Raw genomic sequence first — 20,607 nt, forward strand, 5'->3', positions numbered from 1 at the left:
GGACCATCGGCGACCACACAACAGCACCAACTTCCAAACATATCGGAATTAACGGAGGAGGGAGGGTTACTGTCGGGGACCTCGACGCCTAACAGCTGCCTAACCTGCCGAGGGACAAAGGCAGCCCGTCCGGTAAGAATAAAAGTGTTTCATTTATCGGTAAAAGAAACCGAAAACACCACCGTGTGTGTGTGTGTGTGTGCGTGTGTGTGTGTGTGTATGGTTGCTAGGCTAGCTTAGCCAGCTAACTAACGTCAGTTAACCCGCAGCGGTTAACGTTAGCTCGGCTCGGCTCGGCTCGGCAGTTGGAGTTCGGGTGAGAAGTGTTTGCGTTTACTGAGTTTACGGGATGGTGTTTTAAAAGCGTGCCAGGTTTTTCTTTTGTCCCGGGTTAACATGTTCAGCCACACCACGGTTAGAAACATGAGTTAACTAACAAAGTAGGACCCCAAACGGTACAAAACGGTTAATAAACGGCTGAAACATCTCAACTGTTGTTGTAGGAGACACACGTTTCCTCTTTTGTTAAAAGTGTGCGTTGTTGTTGGACAGTCGAGCAGCTACACAAACATTGTTAAAGGGGATTTTTTTAGTTAATATCAGATGAATTTACATTAATCCCAATATGCTTGGGCAGCTTTTAGGTTTTAGTTACCAAAGAAAATTTTTTAGTAACTTTATTTGCAAGTTCTCACACACATCATGACACAAACAGCATCATACTTTGAAAAATATGCAAAAAAAAGGCATTAATTTTCCCTTTCAATGAACATTACAGTCTTCCATCATGATGACACAAGTACATTTAAGAAGAAAGAGTACATAAATACACATTTAGATAAAAGGAAGTGAAAAATAAAACCAATACAAACGAAATAAACACAAAAAGAATGAAAGGTAAGCTATATAATCCCATTTTTTGGACATGGATTGTAGTATATTAGCTGGATACACATATACTTGGATACACTCAAAATAGCTTCACCGTCACAGCTTCGAGCACAATGACGACACAATCAGAGGTTATCAGAGGTAATAACTTTAATGACAAACCGGAATTGCAATCAACTTTATTAATAGCTAACTGCTCCAGAGTTGGCTGAAGCTTTGGACTGTCACTGTTAAGATAACAGGGACTGTTGAAAACAAAAAAACATGGATGATGCCATTTCATGCTACGGTTACGTTCTCCTGAAGTTGTTTGAACTTTCAGCTAAAATACAGTTGCGTAGCTACTCTTTCCCCTTATATTTTCATGTGTAAAGTTACATTCCTCAGCAGAACAAAAGGCTCGGCATGGCGGCCCCCTCCCCCTCTGAACTGTCAGATTGATTGAGTCAACACTTGAGAGAAGAGCAGTGCGGAAGGCAGAAAGAAGGACTCCTGTTGTTCTCCACAAGAAAGTGGACCAAAAGTTTAACCAGCTGTAATGTCATGTGTCTTAATGTGACGTAGTCTCTGTGCGGTCAGGAGGATTCGCTCTGCACACCTGGCCCTCTGTGTGAGTTACATATGCAATCTTCTGCACGTATTAAGCAAGTGACAAGCTTGTTTATTATAATCAACTAGGCATGAATGAAAACACACTCTACCTTTTATGGCATACATTGATTTTTACCACCAGACGTATCTTTCTCGAAACTTAAACTACAAATGCACACAATAACCAGTGACGGTAATCCACTGATTTGATCTATGTAATATAGCTTCAATGTAAAAGCAGTGTTGGCCAGTTTTAAAATAAACTGACTGCTAAGTTAGATGTATGTACGTCTATGTACAATCTTTTAAATGGACTTGTACTTATATAGCGCCTTTCTAGTCTTCTGACTACTCAAGGCACTTTCACAGTGTTTGTCACATTCACCCATTCACACAGACATTCACACTGATGGCGGTGGACATCTACATACCAACTAATCTAACCATTCACATCACATTTACACATCCATGCGCAGCACGGGGAGCAATTTGGGGTTTAGTGTCTTGCCCAAGGACACTTTGACTTGTGGACCGGGAGAGCTGGGGGTTGAACCGCCAATCTCTCGAATGGAGGACGACCCACTCTTCCTCTGAGCCAAAGTTGCCCTTTTACTGTACTTTCTTGAGCTAAATGCTATCCGACAACACCGGCCGAACGTGAACAATTACGATCACCTCTTTCGTCAGTTAGACACCTTTTACATAAGAAAGAGGTAAAATGACAATTATGTTTTTTTTTCTCAAAAAACCTCAGATCTGTTCAAACAACGGGGACACGGCACTGCGGCGATGTAGAAATACAAGGCTTGGACTCGGAAATCATATTTTGAATGGGCGTTGCATCACGACTTTACAGCCATATAGGATCTGAGGCGTCAGCTCTCTTCTTTCTTGTGTTACTTGTCGCTCCAGTTTTGTTGTGGTTTTTCTGGCCACACAGGATTCTACTGAGCTCCATGGTTGCCATTGCTAAGTATGCGACCCACTGCAGGTGACTGGATAAGTGGCTATCCCTGGTGGGTTGGTTATAGTTGGAGGTGCAAACTACACTATGGAAACAGCAACCAAAGGCAGAGAGATGAGATGAGAACGTGGGAGGAAGGAGGAGGATGATGTGTTTTTTCCCCCTCCTCTCCTCAGCAGTCTGTCCCAGCAGAGTCGGACTCGAGGGAACAGCCATAGAGACATGTACCAGCTGCACCCGCGATGAATGGTCAGGGCTCAGGATGGGTTGCCATGACAAGGACGCTGGCACGTGTTGTTGTGCAGACATCACTTTTCTCCGGGCATGTTTGCACATCATTTCATTGCCTGGTCTTGCTTCGTTGGTGCTTGAGAGAAAAGGCCTGCTTGCAACTGCAGGATCCTAATAACGTTTTTACCTTGACCCTGTTGTTGTATTTTGCAGGCTTATTTTGTTTTTTGTAAAGAATATTTCCATAATGTCTTGGTAGCCTACTAATGAAAACCGAAGCTGTTGTGTAAGAGCTGTTTGCGGTCTGCTGACGACACCTGTTCAGATCCCTTTCACTCCTATGTGCGGTATTAAACACCAGTTCCTAAACCAGTTGAAATACTCCTGTTAATTAGCGTACACTGACAGATCCTCAATACAAGTTTTGAAGAATGGCATTGTCCAGCTGTTTTAAATGTAGCCCAGTACAGGACCCCAATCAGTGCTCCTTTTTAAAATCCATCATAAGGAATTTAACCCTGTAAAGTTAAGGTCTGAATTCCTAAGCCTTATCTGCGTTTTTTGCAGGGTTTCTGCGTGCAACAATTAAGGCCCTGAAAAATGACTCAAAACTCTTAAACCCCATTTTGCGAGGTATTAGATTTTTGTCTAAAGAGATTGTACACTAAAGTTTGCATCAATTGAATCATTGTGTGGACGTGTGTGTTTGCGTGCTTGCTGCTCACTGACGCAGCTTGATGACTTTACGCAAAGGTCCCTTTATGCACGGATGTTGAACTAAAAGGGGCAAATGCAAGTTTTCAGACAAATGGTTGGAGGACTTCAATGGAATAATATCAATTTACCATTGGATTAGTCACTCTATTCATTCTCTTGTGCGTCACCTTGTCTATCTGAATCCTGTAGCATTGATACAGCGGTCCAAGGAGTTCTTACAAACTAAGTTTAGTTGTCGTTTAGTACTCAAAGTGGCAATGAGGTCTTTATATATTTGGAAAAGGGTCTTTAAAAAAGGTCTTAAAGAGTATAAATTTATCTTCAGGATTCCTGCATATACTTTGTTTTGAGAATGAGGAAATGACAACATAATTCAATCATTAATTTCTTCCAGTGTTTCCTCTAGGATTTTTGTCAGCAGCTGTGGCAGGCCAACATAATCTATGGTGAGGTCTAGCAGCAGACCTCTGTGATGTTGTCTTATAATCCTCATAACTAAAGAAATAATGTGATTGGTTGATGTCTTTATTCGCAGTGCAATAGCTCCGAAAAATCGGCATTGATCGTAATAAAAACTACACCTTTTTTGCCTTGTAAAAATTGTGTTTTGTGTGAATGTAGTGGTGGAAAAAATAACAGTTTAAAAAAACAAACATATTGACGTGCAATTAATCTTACGAAAAAACACGCCCCCGGTTTGTAAAGGCCTTACCCGTCTCTCTCCCTTTCTCTCCTCGGTGTGTTTCACAATTTCTAGAGCGCTGCACAGATGTGTCTTCACTGTCGTGTCAAATTAAAAGCCCTCGCTAAGTCATGTAATTGCGACTTCATGACATTTCATAAAATTCTGAAGCCGCAGCGGGTATAATTTAATAGCGGCAGTGCTCCGCTCCTAAACGCACACCGAGGAAACCCTGGAGTTATTACTTGATGTTTCACGGCTGAGTGTAATGAGACACAGATGATAAAGCTCAATGTGTCCATTTCTGTGGACAATCCTAATGGGAAAGATATTATTTCAACACCACAAATCAGTCTTTCAGTATGTTAAATGTCTGTTTGTACAATTTGCAGGAGATGTTGTGCAGAGAATGACACAATATTGACGGCTGCCAGTGAAAGAGTACACTGAGGACAAGGTTACGTCTCCAGGGGAGCATATCAATGCTTTCATTCCAGACTTTGTACCATAACTCTGCTGTGATGCCAACATGATGCCAAACATGTTTCTGAGCGCACCTATTAGTATGTTTTTAATCATGTGAGGTCATGATGACAAAACGACGCCCTGATGCTGCTTGGCACAGATTGTTTTTGTTTTTCTCAGTAATGGATATAGTCAGAAGTCACTATGGGCAACCTTGCTCCGGTAATGTTTACTTGTAAAATTGGTCACCACTAAATACTTGGATCTGGTATATAAATATAATATATTCTCTAAATAGCCTATGTTTTTAGAAGTATTTACTGTTTGGTCAACAAATAGTCAGTTTTTTTGTATTAACAAAATATCTATGGGTGATTTTTTTATTCGAATTAGCTTGTTTTTCCCCCCTTTAATTCTATTAGTAACACACAATGTGCGTATTCACATTATCCTGCTTATGTTCTCCCCTTTGCATGCTGTCGCTGCATATCTCCTGGGCTTGTGTATACATGGAAGGGACAAAATAGAAAATATGCAAAACAAAAATGTACCAGCTAACATGAAACCTCTCTCAATCAAGGAGAGAAAAAAGTTTATTTTCACGGCTCGCCTGGTAGATGTTGCCCAGCTCTCTCTCTGAGTTTGCTTATTGGTTGGCATCAGGGTTTATATTCTGACTTTGACAACCTAGAATGAGGTCAGATTTTACTGCCTGTGAATCATTATGTGTGTTTCTGGTTCTTTGAGATCTTGAGAAGTTAGAGCTAGTTATAAAGCTAACAACCGCTAATGCTATCAATGTTTTATGGCATCTCCCGCCGAAGACAGAATTTGAAGTGGATTAGGATCAAGAAATTACATTATTTGTTTCATGAAACACTTCAGGCACTACTCAAACAATTGTCTCCTATAAAATCATTCCTTTAGTCTCCAACATATCCGCTGGAGCCTCGTTCCACACCTCTGAAATGCTGCCCACGAATCCGATTCAAGTCAGTCTAATCAGGCTACAGGTCTGTAACTACCTGATTTTTCACGTTTCATCTCCTTTCCTCCTCTGCTCTTCCTGCAGACATTATTTCAGTTGATCACAGTATAAAGATGTCTTTGTCATTACATTACATTTCATTTAGCTGACGCCTTTATCCAAAGCGACTTCCATTCACAATCATGCACAGCACAGGGAGAAATTTGGGGGGTTCAGTGTCTTGCCCAAGGACACTTTGACATGTGGACCAGAAGAGTCGGGGGAGCTCGATAATCGAACAGCTGATCCTTGGTATGGGGAATACCCACTCGCCCTGAGCCACAGCCGCCCCATTGTCATCCATGAATCTAATTTTAAGGATGTAGTTCTTTTTCTCTGGTAGCAGATGCCCATCAGTGATATCAGTTGCAGTTGTAGGAGTCTGAGCCCAGTATATAGTGTTATTCGACTGAATGCTTATAAGTTGAATCTTATAACAGGGGTGGTGTAGAAAGAAATTCATTTTCATTTTTCAGCTCCAGTGAATATTAGATAAACATCACTATAATTTCCAGTAGAAAGTGAATAAATGTACTGTAGTGTAGCCATTTATTTTGAAAGAGCACCTGTTTTTCTACCATGCAATCGTCTTCATTTTGAAAGAGCCCCGGGGGACTGAACATTTCAGCAACTTCTCCTTTCGACTGTCATGTTTAATGCCAGCTCCTGTTATTTCCTTGTTAGATGTGTATAAATGTTTGTAGTGTCCTGTCGCCTTGATCTGCTTTCCATAGTTAGACACATGATGTTGAGAGAGATAGACAGGTCCTTTATAGCATGCAGGAGTCTTATGCTGCATCCACAAATCAAAGCTTGAAGTGAATCTCCAAAGGCGAGTGGGATTTGATGCACTTTCCCCGCGCTAACAGTAGTAAGGGTTTAACAGGAACGTCACACATTTCATGCTGGATAGGACTCACTCATCCTCAATGGGCTGGCACATATAGATGACACACTCACAGATGTGAAAGCATCCTCTAATGCAGAACCTTTTTCTATCTCCTTTAGTGGGGTGAAGAGATTAGGGCCCTTACCACACACACACACACGAGTGTAGTCCAGGTTTTGTGGAACGTTATTCTATTCTCTATTGTCCTACTTTCTACGTTATTAAAAGATTCGGAGCATTTCTCTCTTTCATGTCAGCAGCTGATTTTCATATAATAGTACAATAGCCTTGTGCTCAAGCCTGCATGAGCCACGTTTCGCCTGTGTACTCACAGCTACTTTGATGTGAACCAGCTGCGCCTGGAATTTCTGGCTCAGTTAACTACCAACTGTAAAATAGCCCATGATAGGTAATACACGGCTGTTGCTGTTGAAAATATGATGATTTGTGCAAAAATGCTGCTGATCAGTTCTGGACCAGGGAATGGGCTGCCTTGACAGTTGTAGGACGAAAAGAAAGGGGGGTAGAAAGAGACTCGCTAGGAATGTCTGGTTAGGTAAACCTCTTTTGCGGTTAAGCCCACTGTGATTTGGTTTGGCTGCTCATTTTTTTTTTCTCCCTCCGGGGCTTGTACGGCTGTCGATGGGCCCTGCGTGAGTGCTATGCTGTTCTCATAGGATTTAAACAGCAGTGCATAATCGTGCATTAGTCCCTAGATGATGATCTAAATATAACTCCTGTACTCTACCCCCATCCCCTTTTTATTTTCTTGTCGGCTCTTTATTCTAGCCCTGATGCTAGCCGTCTCGGTGCCTCTTGCATTCACTCATGTATGCAAGCATCCATGTGGACATACCATATATATGCAATATTAATGCCCCATGGTCAGAAACGAAAAGATCCCATTTGTCGGCTGTCGTGTGGCATCACTCTTTAAAGTGCATATTACACAGTGATGTATGAATTATAAGAGGAGAGTGGGGGTGCTGGGAACAAGACCAGAAAAGGGAACCTTTGGTGAGCTGAAGTATGTTACTTCATGCCAAACCTGCCTCTTTTTAAATGCTAAATGTAGAAAGGAAGGATATCAACACAGGAGAGACAATGAAGTCAGAAGAACATAGTGTAACCAGACTGTTGGCTGCTCTCCCTCTCCCCCTCCAGCTCCTCTTAGTTTGCTTTGTCCTTCTCCCTCTTTGGTTCAATCCTCAGCCTTTTCACTTATACACAGAAAGATTGCTCTAGGTCTAGTCACTGGATCTCCTTTATATGCGTGTTAAGTCAGGGCCTGTGCTTTGTTGAAGGAGGGGCCTGCTGCCAAGTTCTCTCACTGTATTTAAAACAGCTGAATCACAATATGGCCTGCAAGCATTACAGCAAACCGGACTAGTTTCTCCCAAACAGTCTATGGTTTCTCCCCATTGTTAAGACTTGTGTATCCCATAACAGATGAATATGACACTGGAACATGGGGAAATAGGAAGAGGTGTCATAGAAAGTTTTAATTCAGTCCTTGTGGGTTTCATAATGCATAATGCTTAGTCATGCTCAAACGTGCACACCACATTGATCAGCCATGTTTTGTTCTTGCAAACCTGAGAGCATTTATACTTAACTAGTCATCCTGAAAGACCCATGCGCTAGCTAAGAAGTCTGTAGTCATTATTTCTAAAAAGATGCCTATTTTCCAGGTTGTTCTACATCACATCTCTGAGTGGTGGAGTTTAATTCCCCCCCGTGGGATTAAGTCTTTACGGCATGATCTTTATAAACCATATCCATAATCTTTATGGTTATTATGGAGGCAAAGTGATAGGGGTCAATCTCCCATCTGCTCACAGTTGATAAAGATGGATAAAAATCATCTGCAGCAGCAAGCAGAGGCTTTCCTCTCCTTTTTGATCCACATATCCCCTCAGAGAAACAAGCCCTTTATTATCCTTGAACTGAAAATCCTCGCAGTCAGCTGTCAAAGCAAAATGCAGAAGTACATAAACACTACAGTTAAGTAAGCACGAGTCTGTCAGATGTCATCCGTCTATCTGCGTAGTTGATCAAGTAGGTCGTATGTGTCGGTCGTAGTTTTCACAAAAAATGCAAACCTGGTTTGTAGATGTACCTATTTCCTGTCACTAATAACATTTCAGGGTTTTTTCACCATCGTCACTGAGGAAACACAGGATTCTGATGATACTTCTAGACTTCAACAGTCCAATTTAGTCCAATTTATTATCGATATGATTATTTTTAAAACTACATTGCATTGCAGATCTAGTCTTAAAAACTAGATGTCAACTTAATATGAAATATAGCAGAACACGTTTTGGTCGAATGATCAAGACTAGTAATGGTTATAAATCACTTGTGTGTTGAAAACTTAATGCAACTTAAAGATTAAGCAGACATCTCATCTCTTGTCAGAGCGCTCAGTCCGTTCTTTGATTTTTCATCCTAGATGTCTTTTTTCCTTTTCCTCTGTCAATCCCACCTAACAAGATGTGTGTGTATTGTACCTGTTTTTGTAAAGAGTGACTGACAGACTCCTGCAAACTAATGCATTCCCCCCCAGCCCGGGTAATTGACAAGACAAGCTCTAAGGGCTGAATATGTCAACAACGTACTAATGATTCTGTAGGAATTAACTTAACTGGCATTAAAACCCTGAACTTTGGGCTTATAAAGCACACATTAGCCAAGCTAAAATTAAAATAAAATGTGTGGGAACGAGCCTTCCTTCACCCCTGAGATGATATTGGACTTTATTATTTAAAACATTAGCTGTTAAGTCCAAGTGGATTGGGAGACATTGCAGTATGGTTTTAGACCTTTCATCCAGTCCAACAGACTTAAACAAACCTTGACTTTTTGAAATGAAATCTAAGCTGTAAAATCAGTAAGGGTATTGTGTGTAGGTGAGACACTGGAAGCTGCTATAGTTACACTTCTTTCTGTCTGAATCTCTCCACCAGACTCCTAGCATTCAGTGGGATTAGGATTAGTGGTCTGAGGCTGGCTTCTTTAACAAGCACTAATTGATTTGTGACTGAGGATGTGTTGGACACTGCAGCAGGGGTTATGCAGGGTCGGCAAACACCACATTGCAGCAGCCTGTGGTCGTAGGGCTTTTGAGTTAGTTGGCTCTAGAACGAGGAAGTTTCATCCACACGGCAGTTACATGGCTCCCCCTCTGCCATCCGCTGTGGGCAGCAAGCCTCTCTCTGGGGAGGCATCTGCACTGGAGCCCATGCTGGGCCTGATTAATCAAGGCTACCCAACTGTGCTGTTGAGTACCCATGTAAACAAACACAATCCATTTGTTGGGCCTGTATTGCACACAATCAGTCATTGTTTGTATGGGGAAAGCATTCTGCTGTAAGTACAAAATCGCTGATGTCAACAGTTTGAACTAAAAGGGGTCAGTCGATGTAACTGCCCCTCCTCCTCTTCTGTTTTTTGTCTTTCAGAGCTGTGCTGGAGTGACTGGTCCATTTCCTGACCATCCAGTGGCTGTCAGCCCAGTGACCTGCTTGAGGTGTCTCAGAGCTGTGGATTGCATCATTATACGACAATTGCAATTGGAATCGAAGCTCTCCCTCCTCCTCTTCCTCCATTTCTTTCTTTCAGCCTGACTCTATACACACACAACCCTGTGACCACTCCTCCCACGCTGGTTATGGTCAACTCCCCCTGTCTCTCCACCCAGTCAGGCAGTGAGTCGATGGAGGCTGTGTAATCCCCTGTAAAGTATAAGGCCTATACGGCTGCATATGCTCTCTTTTGTCATGGCCGCTGTTGTTGTTGCTGAGGCCTCCCTCAGGAGAGCACACGAGGGAGAACAGAAGGCAACATAAAGCTCACAAAAGGAGGAAGAGAGCGAGAGAGTGAGGGACACTGACGCTGCCATTTATTTGACCAGAGGAGAATGAGCTTCACAAGGCAACGGATGGAATTCAATGGGTGTGAAACTACATGATGTGGGACTGGCATTATCACCCCACGCCAATCACAAATTGGACCAACAGTTAACTTTGGAGATATTTGCCACATAGTGGCCTGCAGCAAGGAATGCAGTGAAATAGACAAAAGTAGACAAGCTTTTTTTTTTTCTTGGTTTAGAATATTTTTCTATTTCCCTCTCCTTGGTGGTCTTTTTCAAATTCAGCCTACCAAAAGTGCCTTTTTTGTGTTACTTTTTGTCCATTTTCTTACTCATCTTGCTCTGTATTCATGCTCCATCTTGCCACAGATTATTGCATGTAACCTAACATACAGTATCTGTCACATTCAACGTGTCCTGCCATATTTTGAAGAAGGTACATAGTATATTTAGTACATAGTATATTTGACTTTGTGTGTGTAGGCCACAACACAGCCTCCATCAAACAGTTGACAATCATCACTTTTCTGAATTTCTGCTTCTTCTTTGGGAGAGCTTATATAGTCCCAGCATTAAATCACAGTGTCAGGTCGTGCCAGACCGTGACTTTCTGCTTGGCCTCTTCCCAAACTTTGTTGCTTTGACGACGGAGAGCTGTCGCCATGCTCAGTATCCAGTCCAAATGGCGCTACCTGTTCATGTTCCTGGGCATCCAGCTGGTGGTCATGGCACTTCTGTCTCGAGAGGGATACCAGAAGCGAGTCTCCTACTTCATCCGCATCTTCCGCAAACCTGACACCACTGGTTTATCAAGCCGCAACCACACAGCAGCAGGCATCGGCGGAGGGGATGTTTATGCCAACCTCTCCCACCTGTCCAAACCTCATAGCCGTGGAGATGACATGCCCTTCTGCCCTAAGACGTCCCCTCTTATAGGTAAGTGGTCTTGCCTGCTTCTGTGTCATTCCTTAGTGCCTCATTAGACTAAGTCACTGAAGGTAAATCACTCTCATTCACATGTCTAAATCTCTGAATACAATATTGATTTATGAAACTTGCCTGGCAATTTTCCAGAATTACATTTTGTTGTCATTCATCAAATCGTGACCCTTCCCTTAAACGTTACCTTGGCTATGAGTTAACGATAACAGTTGATGGGGTCTAACTGCGAATATAGTTTCCATTCTGTCAACCATCATCTTCACAACTGAAAAGCAAATTTTAAGGGATTGTGAAGCTCATTACTGTTTATTTGAAGGTTCGTGATCTTGAAGACTTCTCCACTTCAGTAGTTGTGTTGTGCATCTGCTTTTGTTTAGAGGCACTACCCGGGGGCCACTTGTTTCTACTTGAAGTGCATTTTTTTTGTTCTAAATCTCATTTTTCTACATCTATTATGAGCTGCAAACTACATTTTCATTCTTGCTCTTGTTCAAAAGGGGCACTTCTACCTAAATGAATCACAGTGGTACAGCTGTTAGACATTTAGCACAATGAAATTGAGTCGTCACTTTTGTAATGATAGCTGGTTGGCCACTGCATTACTGGAAATGGAGTCAGACCAAATCAGCTGCAGCTTGGTGGTTTGGTTTTGTGGTAGACTGATGTAGTTTTCATCTTCTGCTCAATCTGATATACTTTATAAAGCTTACAGCGTGCACAAAAAGTTCTGTTGTGATGGAGGTGTATTGAGTGCAGGTTACGCAACATAACTAATAAATAAAAACAGTTTAGTTTCAGTGGATGTACGGTGAGTTGTGATACATAAGTGATGCCAAAGTGAAAACACTGAATGAAGTATGAATATAGCACTGAAGCTCTGAATATTTAGTATGGGGAAGACTTTGCCAGCTATTTTGAACTACATGCTGATAACTGAGCCAAAGGGCATCGGCTGCATCTGTATTACTTCTTAAAAAGGTCATTGAGGTATTACTGAATATAATACCAGAGTACAGAAACCTTCTGGAGTTTCACTGAAACTGGTTTAGCATTAGAGTACGACTGTTGCACCAGATGTGTAATTTGATTTGTTTGTCATTCGATTAACATTGATTTTAGAAATGAAGAAAAGAGGCCAGGTAGATAAAACTCCTGGCAAACAGGGATGTGTAAACATACGGCAATGGGGATCCACACATGATATAAAACGCACACGACGACAGGCAAACAAACTGCAAATGTCCATCCATGACAGTGATGTGAGGGTAAATTAGCAATCAAGCAGGTACATCAAATGGTTCATATTGTGGCCACAATTATAAGTCAAGATTATCTGTTGTGATGTCCCTGCCTCTGTCCCTGCCTCTGTCAGTTTTTAGGGTTGTTGTAAATCTGTCAGTTGAAATAGAAAATGGTTAGTTTTTTTTAAAATCAGTTTCCACAGAACAGTGCCCAATCATAGTTAACGCAGACACAAAATGATCATGATCACTGTTCTTGGAAAGCTTGCATTCCCTTACTTGGTTACCACATTTTCAGGCGGCCATTTGTTTTTGTTCATCTTCACACAGAATGAATTGACTTTAAATGTAACTTTATAAAGGTGACACAGCACAGTGTTCTGGGGAAATAAAGGTAGGAAGTGGTACTTTTTGATTCGGTACACGTTAACTAGACAGTCTGATCCTGGGTAATGTTTATTCAGCATGACTAAGATGCACTGTCAAAGCAGGCTTAATTTTCTGTTTTCCAGGCTCTGCCCTCTGCCCCTTTGTTCCCACATTATTGCCAGTTGTTTGAAACTACACGCTGATAACTGAGGCAGAAGGCTTTGACTACTTTCCTAGAAGAAAATAATTGATAAAGGTCATTGAGGCATTACTTAACATTCTGTCAGGCAGCCGGAAGTGAGCAGAAACCACCTGGAGGGCCACTGAAAGGCGTTAGAATAGGGGAGAATGACAGGTATTTTTTTTTTACAGTCACAGTTTAAACAGGTTCAGTTCCAGTGTCACAGCCACAGTTTGAAGGAAATTCTTGTTTTTTTTACTCATATACTGTAAATCCTGTTGCAGGTTGCTTGGCCTGTGTAGAGACAACTCCACTAGGACTGCAGTTACTTATGGAATAGGGAGACAACTACTTTAATCTATAAAATGTCATTGAACACGAAACCATTTTAAGAACATTTAATTGTATAAAACAGATTTGAAAACGTTTCCTTTTAAAAATATACATATGACGGTATTTAAGTATTAAATCTAAATATTTTCTCTCGCCTGCAGTAATGTCACTTATAAAGTTCTTCCGTTTCTGAATGTGAGCTTTTGGGATACATCTATAAACTGAAAGTGGGATTGTTGCGACAGTGGTTTGTGCAAGCAGGAAGCGGTTTAACTGGTTTAATTTCATTTCATTCAGCACCCTCAAACCTGAAGCGAGTCAGTCGTTAGGAAGCTCATCGTGTCATAATGGGCAAGTGTCAATTTTCAGCAAATTGATTATTCTTTTTTTTAATATAAATTCATCTATCCCTCCATTTTCTGCTCCTTATCTGGGTCCGGAATCAGTTTATTTAATGAACTTTATAATTAGGAATTATTAGTATCTGATGTTGGGAAGTATTGCAGGGCTCCACAGTTACAGTTGCCTGACTGAAATCAGTGGCAGTCTCATTTTGCATAGAATAAATAGCAACACCAAACAGCAAAGCATGTAGCCCAAAATAAATGTATTTTTGATATTTGTTGCATTGGTGGATATTTATGTATTGCTTTGACAAAGTCAGAACTGGAAAAAGACAACACTGAATGTGAAACGCTCGATTAAGTTACAAATAAATGTGCAAACTGATGCAACTGATAAAGAACCCGATGAACCTGAACAAAAATTCGGAAAGGGATTTTGTAAATTGTTTTGATCCTTTGGGTCACATTAGGCTGACAGAATATATAGAACAGAATATATAGAATATGTATTACTCATAACAGGTGACTAAAAACATTTTTAGTTTCGGCAACCAAGAGCAGGTGCCTGGTTCCCAACCTGGCAACCACTTTTAAAAGTTGCTGTCGAGCCCTGTACTGTAAAAAAAATATTGAATAATTGTAGCGAGTCCATTCTAGCAAACGTTTAGCCTTTTATCAAAATTATTATTTGACAGTTTATATGGCTTCCAATTCATTTTATCTGCTAAATTGCTGACTTGATTAATTGCTTTAGCGTAACGCTCATTATACAAGGTTGGCTAGCTGACCTTAGCTAGCCTATACTGTATAGCTAAACTAGATAGGCGAGGCATCGACGTGTACCTTGTTTTCACATTCTCAGTTATTGTTTTGTGCAGGAAAAAATCCAAACTCAGCTTTGTAACAAGTCTCTTTTTTGACAGTGTGTCTATTTATCTACCGGAAACATCAAACCCATTGTATTTACCCAGTATAAAAGCAGATCAGAGACTGTTTATGACAGGCTTGTACTGTGACTATCTTTGAGTTACCTAGATCATCAGTGTAGTATTGGAAAATATATTGGCATGTATCCACAGATTGTGCTACATCTTGAAAATGTTGAATTCATAGGGGGGTTTCTTGTTAGTGTGCATTTCCAGTGAGATGAGCAGGAAGCATGTACAGAAATAATTTACATTTTCTCCATACTCAAATGAACTGTGTTGCTTAAATCTATAAAGAGCAAAAACTTGTCTCGGTATATTTACAAACTCAAACCAGCTCTGTGCCAGCATCACGATTTCAGCATGTCTGGTCATTTTAAATGTCACATTCAAATCAGAGGCTCTCATACGCTAACCAGATTATTTGCCTCGACTCCATTAAATAATCTCGTTTCCTACCGGTAATGACAGTGGATCATTTTTCTGATTACAGGTGGGCCAATCCATGTCAGCTTTCCGTCAGGGCTCACTCTAGCAGAGGTTCAGAGGAAAAATCCTCTGGTGGTGCGCGGAGGACGCTACAGACCGCCTGACTGTGAGGCGAAGCACCGAACAGCCATCATCATTCCCCACAGGCACAGAGAACACCACCTTAAGTTCCTGCTCTATTACCTGCATCCCTTTCTGCAGCGGCAACAGCTCAACTACGGAATTTACGTCATTCACCAGGTGAAATACGCACAATCCAGGCATGTTAAGAGTCGAGGGTGAATAGAGGATTTAACTCTGAATCAAAACGGGGTTTATTGCCAAGTAGGTTTTCTCATACAAGGATTTTACCTTGGTGTTGGATTTGCACAATACAAATATTAAAAGTAAATAAACAATAAAGCAAAGTACAGCAGGATAATTATAGAATAGAACAAATGCGACTATTTAAAACAAACTATAACCAAATGTGTAAAATAGATTAGAATACATTAGAAAAGCTGTACAGCTTGTGCAAGATGTGCAAAAGTTCACAGTACAGAACAGTAGTTCAAAATCTGTGTTAATGCAATGCATAGTGGCAGAACAAGTGAAATGTACTTGGTGTTTTCATTAATATAGATGTCACATTTGTTGGAAACAAAGAGGGCTCATTTGTTTTGATATTTCCAGCTCAGTCTAGGAAGTTTGGTCTGTGTGCACAGTGGGTTGGTCTCCACCGCGGTCCAGGCTAGATGAAGAGGGCCCTCTAGTGGGCTGTAGCTGCATGTACACGTTAAAAGGGAAGAGAATGAGAACACTCAAGTGGCTTAAAGGGTTTAATCTTCTTAGCTGTGTGTAACAATTCATTCATGTTGACTCCTCTGCACTTTATCTCTTACACTTCTTGAGCTGGATTTGTCATTGCACAATGGTCGTATTGTTGAATCTGGCTTCCAATGATTCGTCTTGTCCCTGCTTGGAGAACAACTTAAAATAAGTCTAGTAGGTTGACAAACGAAGCATCAGATGCTAAGTTGCTTTTACAGAAGGAATGAGTCTGAATAAAGCCTGAAAAATATTATACAATATTAGCAGTGAGATGAAAAATCAAAAGTTTGCACTTCATTATAGACTGATTTGTCATTTTTATGTGCTAAATATCATTATTTTACCTGCCAGTTAAATTCTTTAAACTGGTGTGTAAAGTGACATCATTGTAACACACAGTCTGACATTGAGTGTCTGTGTTTCCTCCGCAGGCCGGGAACTACACTTTCAACAGAGCCAAGTTGATGAACGTGGGTTTCCGTGAGGCCATGAGGGAGGAAGACTGGGACTGTCTCTTCTTCCATGACGTGGACCTCATTCCAGAGGACGATCGCAACACATACATCTGCGACTCCAACCCCAAGCACGCAGCCATCGCCATGGACAAGTTTGGCTACAAGTACGTCCGTCCTCGTCTGTGAATGTCCATTTAATGGTTCGCTCTTCACAGACGCAGTCATAAGACTATTCTGAGCTCCATGTTTATTTTATATACTTTATTTCTCTCCAGGCTTCCGTACAAGATGTACTTTGGAGGAGTGTCGGCTCTGACGCCACTGCACTACCTCAAGATGAACGGCTTTCCCAACAACTACTGGGGCTGGGGTGGAGAGGACGACGATATTGGAGTCCGGTGAGAATAGTTTGGACCAGATGGGAGGTTCCACTGTGGTGATAATGCATCCCTAGCCATTAAGAGATCTCTGATAAATCATTGATACTAAACACTACTAAACTGTATTGTAGGTCAAAAATACAATTATCACATTCCAATTCTGTTAGGGATATAAGATAAATGATCCGATCATGTCCTCTTGAACACACAGATGTGTGTGACCCAGTTGTACGGTGTAAGTGACTGACATGTATTTCTCATCTTCTCAGAGTGTCTCTGGGGGGGATGTACATCAGTCGTCCATCGCTGAAGGTCGGCCGTTACAAGATGATCAAACACAAGCTGGACAAAGGCAATGATGTGAACCCAAAGAGGTACAGATAACAAGTTGATGCATTTAGTGGCATGTCGGAAGTTTGTAGCGGATGAATTGAGTTTGCATAAATACTCAAAAACTCTAAAATGTGTTGAGGTCAAGGACAAACTGTAAATGGAAATGGCAGAAACTATACAGTTTGCTATGTTTTTGTTTTTATTATGCAAGTAAAATGTAAAGACATGCAGCCTACAATCTTCACTGCTCTGTCTTTTCTCTCCATGTAAAGGTTCAACATGCTGGCGAAGACACGTCAGACCTGGAAGTTGGATGGGATGAACACCGCTGAATATGAGACAATCTCACGGCAATACCTGCCCCTCTACACCAACATCACTGTCAACATCGGTACTGAGGCCGGGCTACATTCAACTCCCCCAACGCCACCTCCTCCGGCCAAAGCTGCAGTCAAAGCACCTGCCGAAGTCCCAGCCAAAACCCCTGCCAAACTCAAAGAGAGCCACTCAGAGAAACAGTCTACCCTAAGAGGCCGCTAATCATATTTCACTCTGCCATAACTTCAATGGGAGAATCCTATAAGTACGTGCTGTAGGGTGGCGTTTTCTTCTCGTCAGTCGCCTGGAGTTTTTCCCCTATTTCGTCAGTTGGTGAAGGAACTAGTTTGTGCTGCCTGCGGACAGTACGCTCACTTGGGTGATTACAACACCTGATTTCTTAAAAAAAACAAAAACAACTGACCTGAGTTTCCCAACCCTTAGGTGACGGCTCTCCACCTCGGTTCCTGTTACATCAGTGATTCTTCTTCCATGGAGTCACAGTGAAGAGTGAAGGGTAAAAGTTGGACTCTATGAGTTTATATATCTACAGCACTGTGGTCGCTGGTTAAACCTTGTGATGCCTTAGAAGCTTGTTCTTTCCTTCTTTTTTTTTTTGGTCTTTTCACTCGTACCTTACATTCTTTGGATGATATTGGGTATAATAGAGCAGTAGCTGCAATTTCCAGCAGTCATACTTGTTTGTTGTCTCAACACCAATGAATACATGAGTGAAGGAGCCCAGTTCCTTGAAGCTGCTACAGTGAGTACTGAATGAAGGAACCTGACAGATTTGTGTGTTTCTGTTCAACTATTACTGCTTCTGACGTAACCGCGCACATATCTCAGCTGTCTGCAAACCTTGTTTAGAAAGGGTTCCTGCAAAGAGATGCTGATCATATCCTTTTGGCTTGTGTATCAAAAGATGGACTTCATCTTTCTAATGTTCTCAAAGTTATGGATGCTCTGCACCTTGTTTTCTCGTCAGTGGAATTACCAGCATGAACGAGAGCAGAGTGGCCACGGTACAGTTCCTCTGTGTAGCGTCAGTGCATTCAGTTATGCCTTTTCAAATTTCAGCATATCCGATATCTACAACATTTGATAGAATTTTCTTTTATTTTGGCGGGTTTTTTTTCGTGTATTTGCCTTTATCAGATAGAGCAGGTCTTGGTGACGGTTATCAGTCTTCTGCCTTCAGATGAGCTTGAGATTCTAAATGGAGTCTGTGCTGCTTAACCTTTCTTTAGATATGTGTTGATTATGTGCGGTGTGCTATATATCACCTTATGTAAGAGTGCTGGCTTCCTCACTTAACACTTAATATGCAGTCAATCTTTATAATTCTGCCCCTGCCCTGCAATTATATTTCTGAGACACTAGAAGAAGCATTTGCTCGGAGTAAATCATCGGGTCTAGGAGTAGAGATGAGTAAACGCTGCCATTTCCGAGCTCAATGTACAGTAGCCAAATGTATCCGCGTAGAAACGACAAACACGTTAGTTCAGTAGCTTGAGCCCGAAGCACAACATGACAAAACTCTGTGATTGCTGATGATGGAGCAGGACGTTGTTGTTCCGCTGTTATCACGAGAACATTGTGATTTAGCATGTTTTTAGGTTAGTTCAGTGGAGTGATTATGTTGTTTGATTCTGTGAAATCATGGGAGGATTTGATCATTTAAAAACCTACAAAATAATGTCTAAATGCATCGCTGTGAAGTTGACACTGAACATTGAACATCCTGGATATTTTGGACTCAAAATCTGCGATACGTTCACGGTATCTTTAGCAATATTTATTTTTAGTATGCAAGTGAGAGGCTTCCCAATCAGGAAATAGGCGGTTTCTTTCATTTTTCGCAACGAGTTGACTTTTTTTTGTTAAATTCAAAAACATTAGACGATACGTATTTGTCGCTTGGTGTAATCTTCAATATTAACCCAGTTTCTCCATGACGCGACTCTGAAAGCCAGTTCTTTAACACGTTATCACACGGAGACGTCTGCCATTTCCTTTCCCCTTGTGTCCGTTAACTGCATGTCAACTCTTCGCCCTCGTCTCCGCTCTTGACAGATTTGATTGTAAACACGAGAAAAAGAAACGGCCCTTTTGTCCAGTGAGAGTGGCTGTGCTGGCTGGTGAACGGGCTGAAACCAAAGACGACTGTGTGGAAAGCTGTGATGATGGAAAGCGTGTGTGTGTGTGCGTGTGTGTGTGTGTGTGTACAGTATACTTCATATGTTATGAATGCTTTCTGTAACACTATTATTCTGATCTTAATGGGCATGCCTGTCATCTCTTCCTATCAATATGAGCGGCATCTTTCAACTCTGTCTTCAAATAATCAAAGTCGCATGTATTCACATTTCCCACAAACTACAGATGAAGAACCTTTTTTTTTTTTCAGCGAAGGGATGAGGATAGTTCATGATGATTATGAGTGATTTCTTCTTTTTTTTTTGTTTCAAATGTACTGAAAATTTATTTTTTATCATTGTGGTATTTGTCTGCCGACGTGGACGCGACGAGCTCTGAGAGTGGTTGCCTGTGATTTTCCGTAACAGATGGCGATATACCGTCGTTGTCATTTTGATGTGAATTCATATTCAACTCCTATGGCCTTAGCAACAGACACAATAGTAATATTTCAACACTCGGTCACTAATATGATGATGATTATATCAAGACTTAATATGCATGGCAACGAATCTATTAGTGAGGGAATGTGCTGAGCACCGTGTGAAGATGAAACATATCGGTGCTTATCTAGAATATATGAAGCATGCTGAAGTGTCTATGTTGTGAACTGGAAACTGTCTCGTTGTGACTGTAAATGCAAGTTTCCATCTTTTGTTTGAGACATTTTTGAGCAAAATGTACAGAGGAAGCTTATAGTCCCAAAGTCACAACGTGCAGTCTCCATTATTTACTCTGTAACACTCGACCTGATGTTTTTGTTTCTTTTGTTTTTTTTATTTAGAGCTACTTTGTTTGATTTGACTCTGTTCGGATGTGGATAAGGTCAGCAGCAATAGAAAGCAGTCATCACAGGGTAGAACCGAAGCAACCAAGAGCAATGTGACTTTGTGAGTTATTTCTGCTCTCTTTATGAATTCTGCACAGTCCAGAGTGGCCTTAAATTCATTAAT

General features: G+C 41.2%; 1 protein-coding gene across 1 annotated transcript; it reads left to right on the forward strand.

Annotated features, from left to right (window-relative positions):
• Nucleotides 1–20,607, forward strand: LOC310950429 (beta-1,4-galactosyltransferase 3). Its single transcript, XM_083918236.1, has 7 exons — nucleotides 1–132; nucleotides 9,922–11,270; nucleotides 15,164–15,399; nucleotides 16,401–16,588; nucleotides 16,700–16,822; nucleotides 17,074–17,178; nucleotides 17,410–20,607. The coding sequence occupies exons 2-7, from the start codon at nucleotides 10,997–10,999 to the stop codon at nucleotides 17,675–17,677; spliced, it is 1,194 nt and encodes a 397-aa protein (XP_083774362.1). The 5' UTR covers nucleotides 1–132; nucleotides 9,922–10,996; the 3' UTR covers nucleotides 17,678–20,607.

Source organism: Echiichthys vipera, assembly GCF_963691815.1.
Source record: "Echiichthys vipera genome assembly, chromosome: 8".
In the NCBI taxonomy this organism is placed as follows: domain Eukaryota; kingdom Metazoa; phylum Chordata; class Actinopteri; order Perciformes; family Trachinidae; genus Echiichthys; species Echiichthys vipera.

Excerpts from the sequence above, each read along its gene's own strand:
- LOC310950429 (XM_083918236.1), top strand. The coding sequence starts at position 10,997 with ATGCTCAGTATCCAGTCCAAATGGCGCTACCTGTTCATGTTCCTGGGC. Across the intron at positions 15,400-16,400 it reads GAATTTACGTCATTCACCAG|GCCGGGAACTACACTTTCAA; the intron begins GTGAAATACGCA and ends TTTCCTCCGCAG. Across the intron at positions 17,179-17,409 it reads AATGATGTGAACCCAAAGAG|GTTCAACATGCTGGCGAAGA; the intron begins GTACAGATAACA and ends CTCCATGTAAAG.